Genomic DNA, 26,676 nt, shown 5'->3' with positions numbered 1-26,676 from the left:
CTGCAAATACAGACTTCCTTTTACTTGTTCTCTAAAATGTTTAGAGGTAACCGGCAGTCGGCAGAGTTGCAACACACAGGGGAAGCTTCACGTCAACCAACCCCCACCGCGGGGCTCGGCTCAAAGACTAGGGAAAGACCTCCCCGGCTGGCAGAGCGGCGGTTCCGGAGGGGAGAGAGCCCGCCCGCGGAACAGCCACGTCCGATTGGCGGATTGCAGCAGCCTCTCGGTGATTGGCGGAAGCGGAAGAAGGCGGGGCGCCGGTGCAGTCTTTTCTCCCAGCTGGTACTTTCGTTTTCCTGCACGGAGTCTGCGGAGTGGCTCCGCCGGACCCGGGACGACGCCCGTTAGACCCCAGACCCAGTAGAGGTGACCCGGGTGCCCGGGAAAGGCAGCACTGCTGCGCCTCCGCCCACTGCTGCCCGACCCAGCGCTCAGAGTGAGTAGGCATGAGGTTCCGGGTGCCGGGGTGTGATATGCCAGGACCGCCCTGTCGGGGCCTGGTAGCCGGAGGGAGAGGACGGGCTTTGCAGGTGAATCCGTCATCCCGGAAAGAATGCGTACCCAATATCACAGGTGTTCTTGGTGACAACTCGATTGTTCCTGGCAGTCGTGCTCTGGCAGTAAAGATGTCTTCTGAAATAGAATTTTCCCACATAAAACACTACATTTCCCCGTTTACCTCCACCTTTTCCTCCTTCCCGCCCCCTTCCACCACAGTCATCTTTTCTTCTTTTCACAGAAAAGTTTTCATTTGCCGCGTGCCATCCTTGGAGAGCTGTCTAGGTTAGACGCTCACATCCTGTGCATGCAAACCCAACAGTCTTGGCACCTGACGTGAATAGCTGCTGTTTGGGTTGGATCCTTAGCCCCTTGCTGGGACACAAGGTGACAGGTCAGTAATTGTTCACGGAAGCAAATGAATGAGTGCATAATTTTGGAAATTTAATTCTGATTCTATGTTTAATTTTTTTTTAATGTTTATTTTTGGGAGAGAGACTAACACACACAGAGTGGGAGTGGGAGAGGATCAGAGGGAGAGGGAAACACAGAATCTGAAGCAGGCTCCAGGCTCTGAGCTGTCAGCACAGAGCCCGACGCAGGCTCCAACTCACTAACGGTGAGATCAGACCTGAGCCCAAGTCAGTCGCCCAAGGGACTGAGGCACCCAGGCATCCCTGCATCTGTGTTTGAAGATGAAGGAGTGTAGGGACGCCAGAGGCTTAATCGGTTAAGCGTTAGTTAAGTTTTGGACTTCAGCTTAGGTCACAGTCTCCTGGTTTGTGAGTTCGGGCCCTGCGTTAGGCTCTGTGCTGACAGCTCAGAGCCTGGAGCGTGCTTCAGATTCTGTGTCTCCCTCTCTTCTCTGTCCCTCCCCTGCTCGCACTCTGTCTTCATCTCACTCTCAAAAATAAATAAACTTAAAAAAATATTTTTAAAAAAGATGAAGGAACTTAATGTCTTTCAGGAATATAAAAGTTCCTGCAAACCCCCATATTAGTCTTTGAAAAAATTGTGTCTGATACTGAAGAGTTTGTGTGTATATGTGTGTGTGTATATATGTGTGCATATATATATGGTTGACTGCATTGGATATTGTTTGTGTAAGTTGGAGAGGTTGTTTTTATGGGACAGAAATAAGATGAGCCTCCAGCACAATCCAGTATGCGACCGCTGCTTAATGAGGATGCAGAACTCAAACTTGGTGAAGTATAATATGGTTGGCCCTTTACTTTCTAATTCACTATGAAATATACCAGATTTTAATTCAAACTTAGTACATACTGTGTGCAGGACACTGTCCAGTGTACAGAGAATGCTTAAACAAAAAGAGAGTAAGAAGACATGGTCCCAGCAACTCTGAAACTTACATCATGCAGGGGAGAAATCATAGAGGTTAATAAGGAACTGATGGTCTAATAGAGGGTACAGAATGCAGTGAGGCACAAGTCAAAGAAAGCTGTCTCTGGATGAGTCTTCGCTTTAGGAAGAGGGGGCACCATATCTACCTTTGAATGCCGGTAGGATTTAGAGAGGCAGAACTTTGTGGGGAGGCTGTTTTCAAGGGTGAGTGACAGCTGGAGCAAAGCAAAAATGGTGGGCATAGCCAAAACACTGTAGAGAATTTGGTGAATGATTTGCTCTGTTAATGGATGAAAATAGGGTAAGGGTGCAAATCAGCCTAGGAATGGGCAAACTAGAAGTTTTGAGCAAGACGGGGATGTGGTCTATGTGTACAGCAGGAGGCTGGATTGAAAGATAATGTTGGAATGTTTTGTTTTGTTTTGTTTTAGCATAGACAATCTTTATTGGCAGATGTTAAGAGTGCAAAATGGTGGGGCATCTGGGTGGCTCAGTCAGTTAAGCGTCCAACTTCAGCTCAGGTCATGATCTCACAGTTTGTGAGTTCGAGACCTGCGTCGGGCTGTGTGCTGACAACTCAGAGCCTGGAGCCTGCTTCAGATGCTGTGTTTCCCTCTCTGCCCCTCTCCTGCTTGCGCTCTCAAAAATAAAATAAACATTAAAAAAATTGAGAGTGCAAAATGGTGACAAATCCAAAGGGATGGGAAAGGAGGTGGGTCATGGTTCCCCTTTGTCCAAGTGAGGACCCTATAATCAGGCCAATGGTCTGGGAGCACTTGACTGTGACCACTTTGGGTCCAGCACCCTTCAAAGAACAAGCTCCTAGACAGGAGGTTCCTCACAGAACACGGGAAGGGAACAACACCCCAGAAGAGGCATGGGCTATGTCCCACACCCTGGTAGCCTAGCTCCTGCCCACTACACAGCTTGACAGCTTGGGGTAGGGGTGTTTGGGGACTGGGCTAAACTTATCCCTCTGAAAACCCAGGTATCTGCCTCCTGCCTCAGTCTCCCCCCCCACATCCCCCCCCCCCCACAGTGATTAGCCAGGTTGGATGGCCTAACAGGGCCCAGCCCAACCCAAAGTGAATAGTTCACATAATATACCATATTTTAGCCATTGTGTGGGTTGCAGGCCTTCGGAGACTGCAGGGATCACCGTGGGCTGACCCTAGCCAAACAACCCTTTCTAGGCCACAGAAATCAACCCAAGGTCTTGAGACTATAGAGGGGGAGTCAGCCTAACATTGGAATTTTAGCCAGGTACCTGGGGGTTGATCATGTCACTCCTTTCGTTGGTTACAGGTTTTGTGAGAAGATGATATGGCTTCTAGATTGGTTAATGTGAATTTGTTAATTGCCTGTTCCATGCCAGGTGCTGTGTCTGTATGAGTCCATCCAGTCTTAACAACCACACCGTTGATAGGGAAGTGAGTTTCCTGAGGTCATGCATGTAATAAGAGGTGCTGTACCCCCTCTGGCTGACGCTCTGGCCAGCCTATTTACTTTAGTCATATACTTATTAAACACCTTGCAGGATGGGAGAGAGCCACAGATTTGGAATCTTCCACTCAGGTAAAATTAATTTGAAGTGAAAAATCAGATTCCTATAGCAGGTGTGCCAAAAGGGTGAGTTTGTGTCCATTTCTACTGGGATTTGTGAAGGTAACTAGCTTTATAGTCCCACCATATCCTTACTTTTCTTTGGAAGGAAATTCGTGGAGTAGACATGACTTCATGCCTGCACATTGGTGCTGGCCAGCCAGGACTCGTGACTCTTCCATACCCTGCTTAAAAATCCAGACCCTTCCTCAGAGGCCTGGGAAGGCCTGGGAAGATTCATATATATCCACTCTGCATATTGCCAGCTGTGCACTAATGCTAAATTATGCTGTGGTAATGAGAGGCTCTTTGTTTTCCTCATAGATGTGAGGACTTCCTTAAATCAGGTCTTTGTTTTCATTTCCTTAGAACTGCTGTGCAATAACTTACAGTTATCCAAATAGATAGTATTACTTTATCGTTTGAAATTATATTTCATAATGTTTCAGTCTTTAAAAATTATTACTGAGCGGCGCCTGGGTGGCTCAGTGGTTAAGGGTCTGACTTTGGCTCAGGTCATGATCTCACAGTTTGTGAGTTTGAACCCCGTGTCAGGCTCTGTGCTGACAGCTCGAAGCCTGAAGCCTGCTTCAGATTCTGTGTCTCCCTCTGTGTCTGCCCATCCCACGCTTACAATCTGTGTCTCTCTCTCAATATAAATAAATATTTTTAAAAATTAATTTAAAAAAAAGCATAAGGATAAAGCCCTTTGATTAAAAACAATAAAAAATAAATAAAAATAAAAATTATTACTGAGATTAAGAGTTGTGCCAGTTTTATTGTTTGTAGTAGGCCAAAAGGAAAATACATCTTATTTAAAAGGTAGAAGACAAAAATAATTCATTTTACCATATGAATCACAAAATATAAAATACCAGTTTAAAACTCTTTGAGTTCAATTATAAATGTACTGTATTTTTAAGAGGACAGCTTGTGGAAAGTTCTTATGATTTGTCCTAAAGCAAATGGAATTAAATAATGTTTTCCATGTTTTATTTGATAAAAGTGCAGATTCATTTTGAAGGCATATTATATACCCAGCACTATTCTGGAGATATAGTGGTGAACAATCCACCCACCTTCCAATTTCTTCCCTTTGTGTGGGGAAAACAGACAGTAATCAAAATAAAAAAGACAATAGGGGCACCTGGGTGGCTCTGTCGGTTAAGCATCTGACTCTTGATTTGAGCTCAGGTCATGATCTCACGGTTTGTGAGACTGAGCCCTGGGGTTGCGCTCTGCACTGAGAGTGCAGAGCCTGCTTGGGATTCTCTCTCCCTTTCCTTTCCATCTCTCTCTACCCCTCTCCCGCTTGCTCACACATACGCATGCTCTCTCTTTCTCTCTCAAATAAACATTAAAAAAATATGTATGCCTATGGTAGGTTAGATGGTGGTAAGTTCTATGGAGAAAAATGCATCAGGGCAGAGGGATAGTATTCTACGAAGTGAGAGGTGATGTCAGTTTAAAAAAGGTGTCCAGAAAAGGTTTCCCTTTTATGTTGACATTTGAGCAAAGGCCTGAAGATGTGTTTTCTGGAGAAGAAAAAAAATATGAACTCCCAAACCTCAGTAAAAAACAGGTTTCAGAATATAAGCACCATTTAAATAATATATTTCAGAGACAAATTATGTTTTGGGTTAAGATATTTAAAGAAGCAGAGGTGCCTGGGTGGCTCAGTCAGTTGAGCGTCTGACTCTTGGTTTTGGCTCAGGTCATGATCTCATGGTTTCATGAGTTCGGGCCCCATGTTGGGCTCTGTACCGGGGGTGCAGAGCCTGCTTGGGATTGTCTCTGTCTCCCTCTCTTTCTGATCCTCCCCCACTCACACTGTCTCTGTCTCTCTCAAAATAAATAAATAAACTAAAAAAAAAAGATATTTAAGAAAGCAAAACGCTAGATGTGCTTTCTTTGGAACTATGGTCTTCCATTCACGACCTGTTTTCTGTTCCCTTATAGGATGTCTCAGTGGTATGAGCTTCAACAGCTTGACTCCAAATTCCTGGAACAGGTTCACCAGCTCTATGATGACAGTTTTCCCATGGAAATCAGACAGTACCTAGCACAGTGGCTAGAAAAGCAAGACTGGTAAGAAAAGCCCACTTGAAGTTTTTCTATGCTTTTAAAATAATTTGTTGATTAAGTGACTTAGAAAGACATTGACTAAAAGATGAATCACACTGTGACCTTTGGGACTGTCTGTTGCAGAAAAATGTATTGGTTTGAAAAATGGCATGTGTCTCTACAAAGCTAAATTCGTTAGTCATTAAGTACTTTTATGCTGTTTTGTCCATTTAATTATGATGCATACTCCTAAGTACTTTGGACGAGTTAGATAATGCTGAAACCAATTATTTTCCACATTAGGATCCAAGCTATAGAAAGAAGTTAAAAGAAATAATTATAGCCCAATTATGGTAAAACATTGATTAGAAATATGAAGAAAGTAATAAAATTAGGGGGATATCCCTAAAAACTGATATGTGTTTTTTTTTTTAAATTTTACCATTTGTCGATTGCAAAAATTTTAAATGTTTTAAAAGTATTCACCATATGGAGTGAAGGCCCCTTTTGTCTTTTTTCCTCCAGAGATTAGGATTAAGAGTTTTGTGCACAATCTAGAGTCCTAGAATTTTTCAAGCTAATTGTGCATAATATATTGTATATGGGTGCCTGGGTGACTCATTTGGTTAAGTGTCTGACTCTTGACTTCTGCTCAGGTCATGCTCTCATGGTGTGAGATTGGTGGTGAGATCGAGCCCTGCGTCAGGCTCCACACTGGGCTTGGAGCATCGTTGAGAGTCTCTCTTCCTTTGCCCCTCTCCCTGCTCATGATTTCTCTCTCTCCCTTCTCATGCTTTGTCTCTCTCCCTCAAAGAAAGAAAGAGAGAGAGAGAGAGAAAGAAAGAAAGAGAAAGAAAGAAAGAAAGAAAGAAAGAAAGAAAGAAAGAAAGAAAGAAAGAAAGAAAAGAAAAATTAGAGGTGCCTGAGTGGCTCAGTCAGTTAAGCATCTCACTTCAGCTTAGGTCATGATCTCACAGTTCATGAGTTCTAGCCCTGCATGAAGCTCTCTGCTCAGTGCAGAGCCCGCTTCAGATTTTCTGTCTCCCTCTCTCTATGCACCCCCTCACTTGTGCACACATGCACGTGCTCTCTCTCTCTCAAAATAAACATTAAGAAAATTAAAAAAAAAAATTGTACAAACTGCTGTTTCGAAAACAACATCAGTCTTAAAAGAAGGAGCAAAACCTAAGAACACACTTAAAATTTGTTTTTTTTAATAATTTTAATAAGGAAAGTAGTGTTTATTTTGTACGTTTAAAGTAGTTTCTAAAATGAAATGTATAAATTTCAAATTTCCTAGGGAGCATGCTGCTAATGATGTTTCATTTGCCACCATCCGTTTTCATGACCTCCTATCACAGCTGGATGATCAGTACAGTCGCTTTTCTTTGGAAAATAATTTTTTGTTGCAGCATAACATAAGGAAAAGCAAGCGTAATCTTCAGGTATGAAGTGTTTTAGTCAAAATGTTCCCAGGCTCATATAACATTTTATTGAGCATGCACTCGTTGGTATTTTTAAAAGTTACAGAGACTGTAAATAAACTACCTTTATATGGCTAATAATTTTATAGCATAAGCAAAGTAAAATACGAATTCATTTAGTAAACATGTAAGGAATTTTCAGGTTTAAGTGTATCACCTGTTAGGCATCAATAATTCTGAGAGAAATGTGATGCTATAAGCTTGTTTTGCTAGAAATTGTTGAAATTTAAGCCCAAGAAAAAGGGTTACATTTTAAAAGCAGTGGGCTATAGAAACATGTCAAAGCTCCAAGGAGATTTAGTGATGAGTCCAGTCTGAGTCCTTGGTATACAGATGAAGAGTAAGTTTGGAAAGGTTTGATAACCCTGAGGCCTGATACTGAGTTGGTGAATTAGAACTAGGAGTCCACCTTTCCTTGCTTTTGGAGGAATTACCTTCCCAGGGAAGAGAAAGTCGAAGAGAGTCCCAGGCAGGAGAGAATGGGCTACAAAGTTTTAGGATTTTTTCAAAAGTACTCCCAGTATCCCCTAAGCCTGGCTACCATATTTATTTCTATATTAATGGAACTTTTCTGTTTCAATGGTGGTGAAAGCTAGCATTTTCTTGTTTCAGACCATGTCACCAAACTCTTCAACTTAGGTAATTAGGAGCTTTTTCTTTTTTGTGTGAATGTATCTATGATTTTATAATACCAATGACAGGGGGAAGTCAGATTAAGTTTATAGAAATTTGATCTCCTATAGACTTGGCTTGAACATGCCTGTTACAAAGAGCTGTGATTGCCAGTATTTTGTAAACTGGCTTTGACAAGGAAATACAAAAACTGAAAAGAGTATCTTTAATCTAATTCAAAGCAGAGACCAGTAGATACATTAATTGAGAAATACCATGGATAATTTCTGTACCATTTACATGGTCTCAAGATCCTAACAGAACATAATTGGTCTCAAGAACAACAGAAATTAAAGTAAAAATATTATAGGAACCATGTATGAAAATACTTGATTTTTTAATCAAGAAATAATTTACGTGTCTGCACCGATTGGAAGTTTTTGTCGTAATTTGTAAAAAGAATATTTAGACTTTACCAAAAATAGCTTGTATAGAATTTACTAAATACAAGATGAGGCTTCTCAGTGAATAGGAGTGAATTCAATTTATAATATACAATGGCTTAAACATTCTGAAATTTAGTTTGTTTTTATTCTAACAACGGATATCTAGGATAATTTTCAGGAAGACCCAATACAGATGTCTATGATTATCTATAACTGTCTGAAGGAAGAAAGGAAGATCCTGGAAAATGCCCAGAGATTCAATCAGGTACTTGTTTTACTAATTGAACACTAAAGATTATAGTAAAGTAAAAATTCATTCATTTATCCAACAAATATTATCAACACCCTGTTCAAGGCAATGTTGTATAGTTCTCTGATTTTATGGCCCCAAAGAATGGGAAAAACCAGATATAGAGATTTTATAGATCCAGGCTTTAAGAAAGCACCATATCTAATAGAAGTCATTCTGGTGAGGGAGAGAGGTAATATGTAAACAAAATACTTTCAGATAATAATAATTACTATGCAGATACCAAAGCAAGATACTGTGATACAATAATGGAGTATTTGGAGGATGGAGTTGTTTCTTTAAATCAGGGTCCAGAAGCTTCTCTGAGACAAGGGGCAGGGACGGAAGCCGGCAGACAGAGGGCTCTTGCAGCAGTCCAAGGGAGAGAGGGCAGAAGTGTACTCGGGAAAGGTGCAGTCAGTAGAGGTGGGAAGAAAAGGACAGATTATGGTTTGGACATGGTATCAACGGGGCTTACAGTGAAGGATCAAATATGGGAGTGAGGGAAAGTGAAAAAAAGATGACTTCATGGTTTATGACTTGAGTCACTTGGAGATACTGTTTATTGAGTTAGGGAAGAAGGAAAGGACTGGAGTAGGACTTTTATAGGACATAGTATGTATTGGAGAAGAACAGCTTGATGGGAGAATCAAGAGCTTTGTTTTAAATAGGACTGAGTTACCTCTTAAATACATAAGACATCCAAACAGGAAACGAGTCAGAGTTGTTTTAGTTCCAAGACTTTTCATCATGGTTTTGCTAATACTAATACAAACCTTCCCATCAGTCAGGGTTCAGATTTTTTAAATTGCCATGGCATCTGTTCATTCCTTTCTTGAGTGAGTGATGATGTGGTGAGAACAACCCAGAAGGCAGACAGTTGTGAAACCACCGGATGGGTTGTTCTGGTTAAGACCCTTCCAATGTGAGGCTGGGGTGGAGGGGCGGGGCGGTGGGGGGTGGGGGTGGCGGTGGAGAATGCAAGAGTATTAGAATTTAAGTAGTGGTGGTGAATGCCATTCTCCATTCACTTTCTGGGCATTTGACCCCAGTGCTTGTGAATCTGCTGCTTTCCTGGGCATTTAGTTCCTGCCTCCTCGTCACATTGAAAGCACCTTGCTGCACTAAGCATTTAAAAATATTTATTTGTTCTCAACTCAAGCTAGTTCCTCTGGTACCTGTCCTAGTGACAAAAGTGCATATCAGCGCTGGCTGCCTGGTCTCTGCAGGAGCTATGCCATCTTCAACATGGCATTCTGCACCTGGGAGATTTTAAGCAAGAAATTTTGATTGTGTGTGACTTTCGTCTTAACACCACTGTGCGATGGGCTGGCCACTCCCATGTCTTAAATAAACTTGAGAGGACCGCCAAGAGCAGAGACAGGCAGAAAATCAGTTTCCACTACTTTGGCACTCAAGCATTTCTCACCTCACATTCAGCCCCATGGCCCAGAATTGGCATTGGGAGGCAGAGAAGGGGACTGACTTTTCTTCTCCCAGATCAGCCTTCTCTCTTGGGTATGCTTTAGGTCTTAAAAGCTTGCAAACTTTTGTCTCCCCTTTAAAAATGTAGGTAATCTGGGGAGAGGTTCTTTTTAAGCCTTTCAGAAGACACATGAGGTATCCGTGAACACCATTAAGGGGGTTTAGTTGATTGTCTAGCTGAGAACAAGAGAAGCAAGACTTTTGGGAGTTTGAGGGAAGGATGTGGATGTCTGAGGACATCAGGGAAAGGGAGAAGTCACCAAAGTTACCCAGCCACTACAGGCTGGGAAACTGAGAAACAGTTCTTTGCCATTTCTCCCCTTACTGAAGTAATTACATTTTGATAATATATCTTTTATTCATACTGACATCTGTATGTATGGGATGATAAGATGTCTGTATTTCATTCAAAGGAACTCCATTTGGGACCAGATGTATGGAGAGAATCTAGATGAAACAAGAATGTCCATGAATTGACTGATAGGTGTGGAAACTTATAGGTACACAGAGATTCAAGAAGTTTAGCATGTTTAAAACATGCAAAATTCAGTCTGTTCAGCGCATTTAAAGAGCACAAAATTCTGTTAGAAATGTTGAGATAGGAAAATATTGTTCCCATCATTATTTAATAGAAGAGCTTTTAGAAAGTACATTTAAGAGAATATGATATCATATGTAGATATTTCTTAGTAAACTACAAATGTTTTGTTTGCTGCCATTATAGAACAGCAAAATGTTGAAAAAGCTGTATGTATATGTATGGACAAAATTAAGGTTCATAGGGTTTGCCACAGTGGGCAGTGATCTTTTCTTTCAGGTTGGAAGGACAGACATAAAGTAGCTGTTCTGTATTTGTGATCTTCAGTAATAATAGAGTTACCATATACTGAATGCTTACTTATTTATATAAACATTATTTCATTTGAATAAATGTTTTCAAAACTCTCACTGAAATTAAGTATTCTTATCTCCATTTTATAGATGAAAAAACTAAGGTTTAGAGGGCAGGCACTTTGCTCATGGCCACAGAGCTAATGAGGTTTGGAATTTAAACCTAGAATTAGTTGTCTGACTCCAAAACCTATTCATTAGAGAAGTCTTTTGATCTGTCTTCGGGTGTTGGATATGTGAGGTGGGATAGGGTGGCATTCTGACTGGGACTTCTGACACCCATCGAGTGCCTGTCACAGATCCTTTTACTTGGACAGCTGCTCATTCATTTGAAGAGAAAGCCTCCCTAAGCAGACTTTTCCTTGGTCTGGGGTGTGCAGGTAACTCCGTTCCAATTAAAACCATCCAAACAAAGTCTATAAGGTGCAGGTGTGCAATGAGAAAATAGGAGTAAAGGACCACGAAGGTTTCTGACAACTTTAACATTTTTTAAAAGTTTTTATTTAAATTCCAGTTAGTTAACATACAGTGTAATATTAGTTTCAGGTATAAAATACAGTGATTCAACACTTGCATACCCAATTTTAATGTTTGGTGTTACTGTGGTTTCCTGATTTTCCTGGTTTGTCAGAAACTTAAAAAGTTAAAGACTCACCCTGGAAGTAGTATCAGACTCAAAAGTGTAGGGTGGTCGTAGTTATAGTGCTGGTATTTTTTAAGTACTTGATAGTAAAATACTTAACAGCCACCTAATATTTGGGAGTAGGGTAGAAGGATGAAGTGGGGCAGGAGAACAAGGAATAAGAAAGAGAATACCAGAGTGTGTTAGAAACTGGGATAGACTGCTGAAGTTTGAAGCAGGAGTTTTCTTGGGCCTTTGCCACAGTCACCAGATTTTTTTCTGCCAAGCATTTCCTAGTGTGACAGCAGGAAGAGAATGGGGTAGCTGTGAGTGCAGCTGCCTTCTTATAACCATCATTTCCCCATTTACTAAACTAACCTTTGACAATGTAGGAAAAAGGAGCAGGAAGTCAGCATCCTCCAACGGCCCAACCCCTCTGTCTGGGTGAAGAAGCCCGGCTCTTACGAGAGCCCACAGGACAATGGCATCCATGCCATACTTCTAGCAGACAACTGCAGAAATTCCTCCGCAGAGACGGGAAGGCTTACGGAGCTGCTCATGGTGATACCTCATTCTGAATGGCCAGAGCAGCCCCATTTATTCCTTGGTGACATGTGGCACCTGGGGATACCAGTCATTTTAGGGCATTTTTAATACACACTTTATATAGATACAATTCAGATGTTTTGAACTTCTGCAATTCCAGAGTATATAAAATGAAGGAGGGATTCCAAAGATTTCTGTAAACAAAGAATAACTTTGATTACTGAAACCTAATAGAGGTGGAACGAAAAAGAATATTATAGGCCAATTTCACTTATGAATATCAATGTAAAGTCCTAAATAAAATATATTAGTGATCAAAGTTAAATAATACAGTAAGAAAATAATATGACCTTGGGGCGCCTGGGTGGCGCAGTCGGTTAAGCGTCCGACTTCAGCCAGGTCACGATCTCGCAGTCCGTGAGTTCGAGCCCCGCGTCGGGCTCTGGGCTGATGGCTCAGAGCCTGGAGCCTGTTTCCGATTCTGTGTCTCCCTCTCTCTCTGCCCCTCCCCCGTTCATGCTCTGTCTCTCTCTGTCCCAAAAATAAATAAATGTTGAAAAAAAAAAAAAAATTTAAAAAAAAAAAAAAAAAAAAAAAAAGAAAATAATATGACCAAGTAAGATTTATTCCAGATTATAATAATTACAGAGTTTATTGTGACTGGGAAATTCATTAATGCAACTCACTATGTAAACAGAGACAAAGAAGAAAAAGCATGTGCTTATCTCTACAGTTGCTGAAAAGGGCTGGCAAAATCCAACACCCTGATAAGAGACATTAAGTAAAATAGGAATTGATGGATATCTCTTTAGCCTATTAAAATATACATCTCTCAGTTCTATAAACAGTATCTTACTTGGTTTGGTTTGGAAAATAGTAGTAAGTCAGAACCATGGCAAGGATGTTCACCGTTTCCCCTAATATTTAGATTGGTGGTTTTCACCAATGCAGTTAGGCAAGAGAAAACCATTAGAAGCATAAGAATCAAAAGCAACATCATAAAGATATCGGCTCTCCCTAGGTTATTCATAATTTTAATGTGATCCCAATAGAAATGCCGAGTTGCTTTCTGAAGCTATGAAAGTCATCAGGAAAATAAACATGCAAGAATAGCAAGGAAATGCATGAAAAAAGTACAGCAGTGAGATGAGACCAGCCCTATTAGATATACTCCAAACCCTCTGTAATCAAACACTGTTCAGGCGCTCAGGCTTATGAAGAAAAAGCCCCATGGGAAAGAAAAGAAAATCTAGGAGTTGAAACCAGGTACATAAAATTTGGGTGATAAAAGTGGCAACTGAAAGTTCTGGGGAAAATACGAATTTCTCACTAAATGTTGTTAAGATGAACGGATAACCAATTGGGAAAAAGTTAAAATTGGAGCCATACTTCGCAGTAAACACAGGAATAAACTTCAAATGGATCAGAGATCTAAAAGTAAAAAAGAAAAAAAGAAACTATGCACGGTCTAGGTTAAAAATGGGTGAACTCCTTTATAATCTGTCAGTCCAGAAGGGCTTTCCAATAGGGAAAATCCAGATATGAAAGAAGAAAATACTGATAGATTTGAATATATAAAAATACCCACATAGAATCTGTGCTGTGTAGGACTCTATGTAAGAAAGTTTGATGGGCACAGTTTTTGCCATGGGAGGGGCTTTAACTCTAAACAAAAATAGCATCTTTCTAGAATCTCATCTATATGAGAACAGTCTCATGTTTACCACTCTGCCACTTGGGCCTAGGACGTTGCCTGACCTTGACTTAGTCTCTTGTAAGTCATACTATGTGAGTCATGGAACACCTTATGTAATGAACACGTAGACACTGCTATGTCCATGTCCTGATTATCGAGGAAGGGACCAAATACTATCAGTGTGTCTGGGTTGACAGTCATTATTGCTTTAGGGTAGCAGCTACTCATTGAAGTCCTTCAATGGCAGTGCTGTTCAATTTTGATAGGCCTCTGAGTCACCTGGGATCTTGTCACAATGGAGCCTCTGATTCAGTAATCAGATTAGGACCCGAGAGTCTGCATTTCCAGCAAGCTCCCAGGTGGTAAGGTACTGCTGGTCTGGGGACCACACCATGAAGCACAAAGCTTTGAAACAAGTACAGGGTTAATAAGAACAATCTTGTCTACAGAATTTGAGAAACCGTGAAATAAACTTCTTATGTGGTACCATGCAACTGTGTGAATTAATGGAAAACTCCAGAAATACTCTGTTTATATTAGGCGTGAACTGAGCCTAGTCTTTCTGTAGCCTTTTTAATAGTTCATCAGCATTTTCCAGGTCCTTGAGAACTGAGCTATTTCTTGTCAACACCCATGTGGGAAGCTTGTAGGAGGTTTTGGAAGGTCTGGAGGTAGGTAAGAGCACAGGGTATGGACTTGACTTTGGAGAGTAACCAGCGGGTAAATATGCTAGAAGAAATGATACTCGTTAACCACGCACCTCCCATTACAGGCGCAGTCGGGGAATATTCAGAGTACTGTGATGTTAGACAAACAGAAGGAGCTTGACAGTAAAGTCAGAAATGTGAAGGATAAAGTTATGGTAAGTATTGAGTAAATATATACATGTAGCCTCTTTTTGTAAAGGAAAAAGCTTTCAATTACTCGACTGTGGACGTGGTAACTAATTTGTTTTTCAAGTAGTTGAGAGAAAAGTTTTGCTGAAGTTCCAGACCATAAGTAAACAAATTGGTTAAACCAATGAGCAGATAGACTTTTATGGCCCCTTTTATAACTTCCAAACATTGAGTTTATCTCTTTCTTCCTTGTGAGATTGTGCAGAAACTGTCGACTTTGCCCCATCACACAATAAACTAGATGTTGCTGCTCTAAATAGCCTTTTACGTCTATGCTTCTCAAATCTGGGGTGTTCCTGGGATTACACAGAGCTCCAGCATGAACATAGCTCATCTTTTTCAAGCACCTGTTTTACTCTAAAACTTGAAAAGGGAACAAAAACATTTCACTTGAAAGAAATTCTGATACATTTCTGATTGGAATAAAATATCCACAACAATTTTAAGATAAAACCTGTAAGATCATATGAAAGCAGAGAGCTGCTTTGGTGCCCTTGGTGGCCTGTGTTCACCCCCCTCTACGGTGAGAGCTAAGTCGGGGGAAGAGACAAGGGGACTTGCTTTACACCAGGACTGTATCTGTGGGAAAGGCCTTCCAGCTGAGAGGTGTGATCTCATCTGGATATTGGTCACCCCAGTGTGGATTTGACTTTGTGCTTCAGACAGTGCCTTTCCGAATTCCAGATTCTTTGAAGCAACTTTATCCTGCAGCCTTCTAAGGAAACACTTCATTAAAGCAGAAATCAAGTAAGCCCAGTCTGGAAATAGCCATATGTTTTCCTTTCTAAAAAAAGTTCTTACATACTTATTAAGGACATTGAAATTATTATGTATGTGATTAGAATTTTGCAAGTTGAATCCATCTTTGAGGGAGCTGGATTGTTACCATGGTTTTCTGGGTCCTATAGAAACAGTCTATTTCCTAAAGTCTTTGGAAGCAGATGGGTGAAAACCTGTTTATGTTTTTGTTTGTAGTGTATAGAGCATGAAATCAAGACACTAGAAGACTTACAAGATGAATATGACTTTAAATGCAAGACCTTGCAGAACAGAGGTAAGAGTTAACATCGAAACAGTGCCCATTGGCTGTCTTTTTTTTTTCTGTTTACACTAGATAAAGAAGACAAGTATGTCTTCACATTTGCCAAACGCTTTATGACTCTGAATTGCTAGTCTTGGCTTCCTGATGACTCAAGCCAGGGTCTTAACCTCTGTACTGTTGACATTTTGAACCTGATCATTTTTTTTTGTTGTGAGGGGCTGTCCTACACAGGAGACGTTTAGCAGCATCCCTGACTTCTTCCCACCAGATGGCAGTAGAACTATTTCCCTAATCCCCAGTGGTGCCCACCAAAACTACCTCCATACCTTGCCGAATGTTCTGCGGTGGGGGTCGGGGGAGTACCACCCCCAGTCGATAACCCCTGGTTATGTGTTATTCACTGTACTTCTTGTACCTGGGCCACTGATGGACGTAGACTGACAGGTGTGCGGGGTTTCCCTGTGCGAATGCCAGAAGCTCCTTCAAACATTGCAGCTCCACATGTATACTCTGCAGAGAAGTTTAGCATTGCTCTTCATGTTATAAAGCGGTTTTGCTCTATTTTGTTGCTTGTTTTTCATGATGGCAGGCCATTGACTGAAAAGAACCCAAAAGCATGCATTGTGTAAAATATGTTAGGTACTGCTGTAACCCTGGCTGTCATTTGGAGGATACCAAGGTTAATGTAGAGAGATGATTAGTATAATTTGAGGAATAGTAGGAGAGAAAGGAACCTCAACTACGACTTCCTAATACTTCTCTTCCAAAGCTACAGATATGCTTTGTGTAAATTTTTTATATGAGATTTTGAATTTTGTCACTTATGTGCATTTAGGTAATCTGGCAGTGATTTAAGAACCAGTCGGTAACTGTTCCCAGTTTCCATGGGTCATTGAAAACAAGTGTACTTTGTTTCAGCCTGTCAGTTTTTATTCTTAGGACATTTTTCTTATTTTGTTCAGTACAAACTGAAGACCAAACTTTGATCTATCACCAGATAGCATTTGGATTATATTTCTTCTAAGTGTTTGTGAATCTTGGATTTAGTTGGTTTTGGTTTTTTTACATTTATATTTATCTGCTCTCTCTCCCAATTCACAGAACATGAAACCAATGGTGTGGCAAAGAATGATCAGAAGCAAGAACAGATGTTAATCAAGAAGATGTATTTAATGCTTGACAGTAAGAGAAAGGTAGTGATTCGCTTTCCAGAATAACATGTTGCTTCTGTCACAGGCTGGAAATAATGGACATGAAGTGTATAATAGATGAAGAATTATTTTTGTAACCACTTGGCTTAGAGCCCCAGTTGAGATATTTGCTTTTGCTTTTAAAAAATGTTTTTATTGTTTATTTATTTTTGAGAGAGAGAGGGAGAGTGTGTGTGCGTGAGTGAGCAGGGCTGGGGCAGAGAGAGGGGGGAAAAAGGCTCTGAAGCAGGCTCTGTGCTATGGGCTCAGACTCACAAACCATGAGATTGTGACCTGAGCTGAAGTCAGACACTTAACTCACTGAGCCACCCACACACCCCTAAAATTAATGTTTTTAAATTCAGTGATTAAAGATGAACTTACTTCACTTTACTTCTTTCTCTCTCTTTAGGAAGTAGTTCACAAAATAATAGAGTTGTTGAACATCACCGAACTTACCCAGAAAGCCCTGATTAATGATGAACTGGTGGAGTGGAAGCAGAGACAGCAGAGTGCCTGTATTGGGGGACCCCCCAACGCTTGTCTTGATCAGCTGCAAAACTGGTAAGATTCTCCAAAGCTGGCCGGCTAACCCCACGAACTCCTAAAGCGCACATTTGAGTTGTTGTTAGTGAAAGGACCCTGTCAAAACTTTGGTTTAGAGTTTGATGTAGTCCAGCTTCTTCTTGCCCTGGAAGCACTCACTTGCAAAGCACACGTTTGTCATGCATGTGGCTGAGTTCAGCCAAGTTCTGCTTGGTTTGGAGCACTCCTCTCCCTACTCTACGTGTACCGTGGGATGCATCATTTGTGCCAAAACATTGGTGACGTCGCCGTCACTTAAACACACTTAACAACTTGAGCCCTGATGTTTTCTTAAAAACAAAATAGTCTGAGACATTTTCCAGGCTTCCATGAGATCATAGTTTGTCGTGGACCATTCATTTGCTCATCATCAAGTAAACACTTATTAAACGCCATATGCCCGGCACTGGGCTAGGATCTGGTGACACGTGATGAATGGTTCTTGGTCCTCTCAGGAGGCGGGAGGTAGATGTAATCATTCCATGCAGTAGAATGTTACCAGTGCTCAAACAAAGGTCTGTCCTGAGTTCTGTGGAAGATGAGGGAAGGAGTCAGCAGGACAGGTTTCTGAAAGGAAGTGATCTTACACAGACTCTTGAGAGTGAAGACGAGTACTTCATGGAGGCCAGGGAGGAGACCATCATGGACTGAGGCAGAGAAGAGGAGCGGCTGGGCATGAATGGGGGTCTGCAGTACCCCATATTGGATGATGGGAGAGTGGGGTGCCAGGGAGGACAGGAAGAAAGCGGAGGTGGCAAGATGCTGGAACCTGGTTGTGGAGGCTCCCACACAGTGCTAGGAACGGGACTTTGTCCAGTGGGTGCTGGTGAGCCAGGCAGGCTTTTTGTTTAAGTGGAGATTTACTTCTCTGTTTTATTTTTGTTTTACTTCGAAAGGTCACTCTGGCAGCAGTCAGGAGGAAAGGCTAGAGACAGAAAAGCCAGTTGGGCGACTGGGAACATGTTAGTGTCGTTTGGGGGAGGGCCAACAGACCAGAATGGGTGGGAGACTGGATCAGAGAGGAGATGAGGGGATGGTGGCCTGGAACAATTCTCAGGGACCCAAAGACCAGAGATCTCGGGAGGTTCTCTGGATGCTACTTTTTAAAAAATTCGCAATTAATATTCAGTCATTTATTTTTATTCTATAGATTGCCTGCTCATATTCCAAATTTCTTTTTGGTTAGCACAGAGCTTCCTAGCCCAGTGTGCCTCCGTGGGCCTTGAGGGGCACTCACCCCCCTGTCCTCCTAGTGCTCTGGGAGGCCCTGGGCTGTCTGGAGCCTCCTTGTGGTCATTTAGGCCACGGGGAGCCTCTTCCGGAGCCGCAGATGCCCTCCAGTGTCCTCCACTGTTCTGTCCATAGATTGTCATTTTCTTGTGACAGTGGGGAAGCCCTGGGTTAGAATCCACCTGGAACTTGCCCACCCACCATTAGCCTACCTTCTTTCATGGTCAGGGGCTGCTCTCTGGGTGCCTTGAACAGCATTCGGGAAATGGAACTGTGAAGTGAAGGAAATGTATTTCGCTGGGAGAAGATTTTCTTTTGTCATTACTCTAGCTAGTCAAGTGACAGTCCCACAACCTGACTTGGCTCAGAGGCACTTTACAGTCGGCAAGAAGGAAACTGAAGCAATCACTGGTTTCCTCCTTGGCTAATATTTTGAGTGTCTGGATTGAGTGCTTTGCCTTCTCCTTTCAGTTCAGTGAAACCATGACCTTGGTTCCCTCTTCTCCTCCTTCCCCAGGGCCTGCCATTCCTATATGTGGGCTCCTTGCTGCCTCCCGCATCACCTCTGATGGAGTCTGCCTCGCTGTGTCCCCCGCCTCTGCCCTCCTCTTTACCTTCTCCCTTTAAATCTCAATTATCTTACAGGTCAGTGGAAATCACAGATCCCCAGCGGGCCGCACCCCACCCCGCCCCATCTCCTCAGGTCCGTCTCGAAGTGTAGGGAGGTCTTTGATCTGGGCTGTAATCAGTGCCGTTGGTTTCTTCTCCCTGAATAACTGCCTTTGAACACCAAGATGAACCTTGTTCTCTGTTTCTCCCTGCAGTGTGTGGCCATGCAGATAACATCGTGTGTTGCCTGTAAAAACCTCTTGTTGATCTCTGTGATTCCCTGTGATCCAGGCTGCTTTATGACAGCCTGCGATTGAGACCCTTGTGTCTTCTCCCTCCCCAGGTTCACCATAGTTGCCGAGAGTCTGCAGCAGGTTCGTCAGCAGCTTAAAAAGCTTGAGGAACTGGAACAGAAATACACCTATGAACACGACCCTATCACAAAAAACAAACAAGGGCTGTGGGACCGCACCTTCAACCTGTTCCAACAGCTCATTCAGAGGTAACTTGAGGGGGATTGGTTTGTATCTTCTGCAGTTATTTTACTCGGGAAAATGTTATGGTGATTCAGATCATTTAGAAGTGTTTAATAGGTTATGTAAAAATTTTTAGGGCAGTCACCTCTTTCCAAATTCCTGTCTATGCCATTGGCTTTCCATTCTTGTGGCTATCTAGACTGATAACTTGTCAGTTTTACTCCTTGGGCCACTGTGTGCCAAGACCTGTCAAGTCTATCCTGGTGTCCCCTCCTTCCCACACCAAGGCCTCATCCTGTCTCCAGCTCTCAGATCCTCTCTGCTAGACTCATACATGGTCACCTCCCAAGTGCTTCCCTTCTCAGCCCCTGCCTCCCTAGTCCCCGTGACCCTGTGCTTTCCAGAGCAGACTTCAGCCTGTCTCTCTGTCACCTGCTCATCCAGGTGGAGCCCCCTACTACACACTTGTACCCTATGTCCACAGTCCCAGCTGGCCACTCCAGGGTGAGCTCCTGCACATGCGTCGTTTTGGCAGACCTCGTGCCCACCACATACAGTCGCTTTGCCTTGCCTCTCGTAACTATTTCCTCCACCCCTCTCTTGAACCTCGTCTCAAAATTGTAAATTTCAGCTTATATCTAATCATGAAATCTTTCCAGAGTTCCCAAATATGTTACCTCCCTTCAAGATCTGCCTGGTTCAGTCTTCATTCTTGTCCCATTCTGGATTTATTATGTAATTGTGTATGTATTTCTGTTGTCTGTGACATAAATTGGGAAGTTCTTGGAAGACAGACATGTGCCTTTGTCATCTTTTTGTCCCCCATAAGGACCTTGTACAGTGCCTTGCCCACGGGCAGGTGTTCCACATATGCTTAGCAGATGAATAAATGGCATTGAGTAGAAAGAAGCATAGAGTTCATATTGCAATTTAGTCTTCATGTTAACTTGGCATGTGGCTAATGTCCAAACAGGAATGCCTCAGTGCTATTGTTTTGAAATTATCAAGGATATTTATTTACTAGGGTTTTGGAATGCAAATCTGATACTTTTTTTTAATGAAAATTAAGGCTTGGAAATGTTTAGTAGATAGATAATAAGTATTACTAGACAATTTTACTAGAAGAACAGTTTTCCAAAGGATACCAAAATACCCATTTCAAATTATGGTAGTAAGGCAATATGTTACAATATGTTACAAAATTATTTATATTTTCAACTGTAGTAAAATTTCTTTTTATTTATTCTTTTTGTTTATTTTTATTTTAAAATTGGGATGCAGTTAACATACAACATTACATTAGGTTCCGGTGTACAACATCATGATTTGATATTTGTGTATGTTGCAAAGTGATCACCACAGTAAGTCTGGTTAGCAAATTTGGTTCTTCATGCAAATTCATAAATGAACATAACCCAACTCAAGGTTTTCATTATTGACGGTATCACAGTTCACTGCAACTACTCTGATCTTTTTGAGTATAAATTTGGTGTGGGGATTTCCGTGCTGACTAGCAAACCTCACTTTATTTATCAACTCGTTCGAATCTTCCAAACTGAGTTTGAGCTTGTGCCCTCTAACCCCCTCTCCTGTTTAGGGAAAATAATTCATACTCCCTCAGCATTAATGGAAATGCTAATCTGCACTCTGCTTGGAACTTACAGCTCATTTGTGGTGGAAAGACAGCCTTGCATGCCAACTCATCCTCAGAGGCCACTAGTCTTGAAGACTGGGGTCCAGTTCACCGTGAAGTTGAGGTAATTGAGAAAAGATGGAATCATTGCGCCTTCTGCCATGAAGTTTGCGTCCCTCAGTTCCTTCACAACACTGTCATATAGAGTGCTTTAGAGGAAGCAATTTTGCAGTAGGCATTTTTTTTTTCTTTTTTTAAGTTGTATTTATTTAGGTAATCTCCACACCTAATGTGGGGCTCAAACCCATGACCTTATAATCAAGAGCCTCACGCTCTGAGCCAGACAGCTGCCCCTGTAATAGGCATTTCAATGGGAATTCTTATTTAGAGTATCTAAGAGTCTGTCTGTCCTATTAAAATTAGAGCTATAACACAACGTCGCTCTTCATCAGGGAAATACAAATCAAAACCACACTCAGATATCACCTCACGCCAGTCAGAGTGGCCAAAATGAACAAATCAGGAGACTATAGATGCTGGAGAGGATGTGGAGAAATGGGAACCCTCTTGCACTGTTGGTGGGAATGCAAATTGGTGCAGCCACTCTGGAAAACAGTGTGGAGGTTCCTCAGAAAATTAAAAATAGACCTACCCTATGACCCAGCAATAGCACAGCTAGGAATTTACCCAAGGGATACAGGAGTACTGATGCATAGGGGTACTTGTACCCCAATGTTTATAGCAGCACTCTCAATAATAGCCAAATTATGGAAAGAGCCTAAATGTCCATCAACTGATGAATGGATAAAGAAATTGTGGTTTATATACACAATGGAGTACTACAGGGCAATGAGAAAGAACGAGATATGGCCCTTTGTAGCAACGTGGATGGAACTGGAGAGTGTGATGCTAAGTGAAATAAGCCATACAGAGAAAGACAGATACCATATGGTTTCACTCTTATGTGGATCCTGAGAAACTTAACAGAAACCCATGGGGGAGGGGAAGGAAAAAAAAAGAAAAGAGATTAGAGTGGGAGAGAGCCAAAGCATAAGAGACTCTTAAAAACTGAGAACAAACTGAGGGTTGATGGGGGGTGGGAGGGAGGGGAGGGTGGGTGATGGGTATTGAGGAGGGCACCTTTTGGGATGAGCACTGGGTGTTGTATGGAAACAAATTTGACAATAAATTTCATATATTGAAAAAATAAATAAATAAAAATAAAATAAAATAAAATAAAATAAAATAAAATAAAATAAAATAAAATAAAATTAGAGCTATAACAGATACATATGTACACACACCTGATATTTTCCCCCGTGATAAATGTAATGCACGTTCACTATAGAAAGGAATTCAGAATTGCAGAGCTGAAATAGTAGAGAGTAAAAGTTCCCAGCAGCCTCATGCTCTCCTGAGTATAAGCTTGTAACCTAGGCTTTACATACCCCTGCAACCATATGTGGTGTGTGTGAATATGGACTCATGACACATATGTTTTTTTAGTGAATGGGCTCATAGCTTTCATCAGTTTTTCAAAGTTGTGTGTGATCTAAGTTGTCTGTAGACCACCATGGTAAACAGCCTAGTGTCAGTACTCTCAGATTTCTGTCCATGTCCATACAAATACATATATACATTTATGTGTGTATGTGTGTGTGTGTCTATGTACACACACACACATACACACATATGTTTTTATACATAGATACACACATATGCATGTACATAATATACATTATTTTATTTTTAAAAATAAGGATTCTGCTATACATGCTTTTCAGCCTGTTTTTCTCTTCAGTAAGAAATCGTAGAAGTGTTTCCATGTGAGACCATGGCTTATCTTTCTTTTTTTGAGTGGCAGATTTATTTAACTAGTCTTCTACTGATGAGCAGCTGGACTCTGAAGAGCTACATTGGCCTTCAGAGTTGGCCTTGGTCCTCTTTCCTGGGGTGCTGCTGAGCGAGGTCCCCAGTTGCTGCTTCCTGGTTGCTGGTCTTATAGCACCACACTCAAGCACCCTCGGGGGACCAGAACTCACAGCCAGAAGGGACACTAAAACTCTAATCCCATCCGCCTGCCCCACTAAGTGCAGCAGACCAGTGAGGAGCTCCTTCCTGAGGTCTGTAGCTCATCAGAGAAGACACATGCACATCTTAGCCCTACGTTCCTTCCTTCCGATGTTAACCTGTTTTTCCTGATTATGGATAAGAGTTCTTATTTTTTCCCAAGAAAACAAACATTACTCACAAGTTTTAGTAAAAAGTATATTTGCAATTTTTCACCCATATAATTGTCCAAAAGTAGAAATCTTGATAAAACCCAGTGTTGGCGAGTCTGTATAGGGAAGAAGGTACCCTCACTCACATTTGGTGGGAATGTAAAATCAGAGATGCTTTCTATCAGAATTTAGTGTTACAGTTTTTGCCGCAGCAATTCCATCGCTAGGAATTTATTTTGCAAATACAATTAGAAAATATTCCAAGTTGACATACATGAATGTTGATTCTATTGTTTGTAATAACTGGAGGGAGTGAGGATTCGTGAAACCTTCTCCAATAAGGAATTGGTATAATAAATAAACTCTAATAATGTTTTAAAGTAATAATGACTTTTATTTTTCGTTCCAGACTGTTGGTGAAATTGCAGGAGCTGAATTATAATTTGAAAGTCAAAGTCTTATTTGATAAGTAAGCTATCTTTAATATTATCTAATATACATACACTATTGAAATTCTGGTTTTGTTAACCAAACATGGATGGATGCACTAGAGCTATTTATAAGTGATCCCAGGAGATTAAAAAAAATAATTTAAGTTTATATATTTATTTTGAGAGTGCACTAGTAGGGTGGGGGCAGAGAGGGTGGGAGAGAGAGAATCCCAAACGGGCTCCGCGCTGTCAGCACAGAGCCTGATATAGGGCTCAAACTCACTAACCATGATATCATGACTGAGCTGAAATCAAAAGGCAGACACTTAACCAACCGAGCCACCAAGGCGCCCCTAAGTGATCCTAGGAGATGTAAATTGATAGCTCCCATTCTGGACATTGGGAGCTTCCTTTAGAGCTGATAACATGCTGGTGCCTTTTGAGACTATAAGTGAACAAAAGAATGAGTGTATTCTATGCACATGAGTTTGTAATGATCAAGTCTTGCATACTACCCCATCTCCCTCCTAGGCCAGCCCCAGAGGAGGAGAGGCCTATGATCAAACACAGGCTGAGGATCCTCGAGGCTGCAGTGATTCTGCGGCCAATTGTGGGGTCGTTTCTGGAATGACGATGACAGCATTTTGCGGGGACTGTGTGGAGCCTGCTGGATCCACCCTTGTCTCTTCTGGGCAGTAGGGACCTGGGAATGGGTGGGGTCTCTCAGAGGGGGTCTAGATGGAGCAGTCCCATCCCATTTTGCCCTTAGACCTTAGACCTGGACTAGCACTGACCTAGCTACTGTCTCCCCTCTCTGCCCCACCCTTGATACATTTAATGTTTTTGTGTGTAACGTACTGATTTAGCAAGTTTCAAGACCATTTATGATAATCCAGGTTTCCTCTGGTGTTCTAGCTTTCCGCCCTGTAACAATATTCTTTCTTATAGTCTGTGCCCTTGTCTTTCCTGCCATCGTCTTTGGTTTCTCTGTGTATCAGCTTTTGCTACATAACAAATCACCCTGAACTTAGTGGCTTAAAACCCAAAAAGTTATCCTTTCTCTTTTTCTGTGAGCAGTAGGTGGTCTTTCTGGGCTGGACCAGCTTGTTTGTTGCTGAGTGGTCCAGCATAGACTTGTTACATGTCTGAGGTCCCACCTGGGATAACCGAGCCCTTCTCCATGTGGCTCTCAAGGGCGAGCCAGGGCTTTATCGCATAGTGACAGCATCCCAGGTGGGTAAGAAGAGCAGCATGAGAGGCCTGTTGGGGCGAGACTTGGAGCTTGTACAGCATCCCTCCCATCCATTCTATTGGCAAAACCAAATCAGAGTTGCCTAAAGTTCAAGGGAAATACTCTCAATGTCTTGAAGTGAAGTGTGGCAGAGATTTTATGGCTGTTATGTGTGTTACCACACTGTGCTCTATCTCAGTCTCTCTTTTGGTTTGTTACAGCTCTTTTGTCTTTTCTCTCGTTCCAGCTCTGAGTTTTCTTCTTAGCTTGGTCATTCACAGAAATGTTGAATTTCTAGTTGAGATAGGAAAGGAAGCTAACCCATGTAACTGTGAGTGTGCTGATGTTTTGTAATCTGTGCCTACTCCTCACGGATAACATGGGTAGTCTGGAACGTGACTGAGTAACCACTAAATTTATATAAGAGGCAAAGTTGCTCAAGATTTAACCTCAGACTGAAAACTTAAACTAGGCAGTTTCCCCCCAATAATTGACTATTCTTGCACTCTCATAAAAGCATTAAAGATAGTAGAGAATAAAAAGAAGGTTTCTGCTGTCACATTGGAAGTTCCCTTAGTTTTCTAAGAGCAGAGATTGCTCTCTGCTGCCCCAGTGCTTAGCATGGGGCCTCACACCGGGTATGTGATTGCTCAGGACGTAGCCCTAACTGTAGCTGACTTACGTTTATGGAGGGTGTGCTCTGTGCTCTTTTACCCGTTGTCTCTTACCCCTTGCCAAATCCTGTAAGGTTGGTGCTGTTGGCACCTCATGGTACGGATGATAAACGTGAGGCCCAGAGAGTTTATCTGCTGCAAGTCCCTCCGCCGCCCTGGGCAGAGTTAGTGGTGGTTGATTGAGGGAGAGAGCGAGTGAATGAAATGGCAGAAAACCCACAGGTGTAGATTTCGTGTTGGTCTTTTACTTATAGGTATACTTTCATATTTTTGTTAAAGCTCAGTTCAAAATTTAAATATACATATATGACTGTTTCTTTTTTTTTTTTCAGAGATGTGAACGAGAGAAATACAGTAAAAGGGTATGTCAAGTACTTTGTACTATATTTTACTACTTTTGTTTAATAGTTCTGAGCTTTTTAAGTATCTCTACTCTGTATATTCTGTTGTAGATTTAGAAAATTCAACATTCTGGGCACACATACAAAAGTGATGAACATGGAGGAATCCACCAACGGAAGTCTGGCCGCCGAATTTCGACACCTGGTAGGGAGACCAGTTTTCCGTGTTTTATGCGGCGTCTGGCTTGCTAGGACTTTATTTCCGGTGCAGTGGCACTCGGTTCATGGTGCGAGGCGGACGGCACCCCCTGGGAGGCTTCCTAGAGTTTGCGGCTGGTGACTTCCCCAGCATGTGGGGGAACCTTTGTTCCTCCTCCTTGCCCCAGGACTGTTCTGTTACTGTGTTCTGCCAGTCTGTCCCCCAGAGATACTTCTTCGGGATGTGGCACTCTCGGTAACACACGCCGTATAAATCAGTGTGCGCATAACTTGTCCGTTCTCGGTGCTCTACAACCT

At 41.9% G+C, this 26,676-nt stretch overlaps 1 protein-coding gene across 1 annotated transcript in view; it reads left to right on the top strand.

Annotated features, from left to right (window-relative positions):
- The first annotated feature begins 222 nt into the window (after window positions 1-222).
- Window positions 223-26,676, top strand: part of STAT1 (signal transducer and activator of transcription 1) — a 42,813-nt gene continuing 16,359 nt past the window's right edge. Inside the window, exons 1-14 of the mRNA XM_045480549.1 lie at window positions 223-439; window positions 743-895; window positions 5,425-5,553; window positions 6,830-6,974; window positions 8,238-8,336; window positions 14,373-14,462; window positions 15,472-15,550; window positions 16,640-16,731; window positions 17,141-17,292; window positions 19,496-19,654; window positions 21,293-21,385; window positions 23,893-23,952; window positions 26,152-26,181; window positions 26,272-26,365. Of these exons, the coding sequence (XP_045336505.1) occupies window positions 5,426-5,553; window positions 6,830-6,974; window positions 8,238-8,336; window positions 14,373-14,462; window positions 15,472-15,550; window positions 16,640-16,731; window positions 17,141-17,292; window positions 19,496-19,654; window positions 21,293-21,385; window positions 23,893-23,952; window positions 26,152-26,181; window positions 26,272-26,365 (1,221 nt within the window). The 5' untranslated portion in view covers window positions 223-439; window positions 743-895; window position 5,425. The remainder of the gene's footprint in view (window positions 440-742; window positions 896-5,424; window positions 5,554-6,829; window positions 6,975-8,237; window positions 8,337-14,372; window positions 14,463-15,471; window positions 15,551-16,639; window positions 16,732-17,140; window positions 17,293-19,495; window positions 19,655-21,292; window positions 21,386-23,892; window positions 23,953-26,151; window positions 26,182-26,271; window positions 26,366-26,676) is intronic.

Source organism: Leopardus geoffroyi, chromosome C1 (assembly GCF_018350155.1).
Source record: "Leopardus geoffroyi isolate Oge1 chromosome C1, O.geoffroyi_Oge1_pat1.0, whole genome shotgun sequence".
Taxonomy (NCBI): domain Eukaryota; kingdom Metazoa; phylum Chordata; class Mammalia; order Carnivora; family Felidae; genus Leopardus; species Leopardus geoffroyi.
Note: the sequence above shows the minus strand (reverse complement) of the source record. Positions and strands in the feature narration are given on the sequence as shown.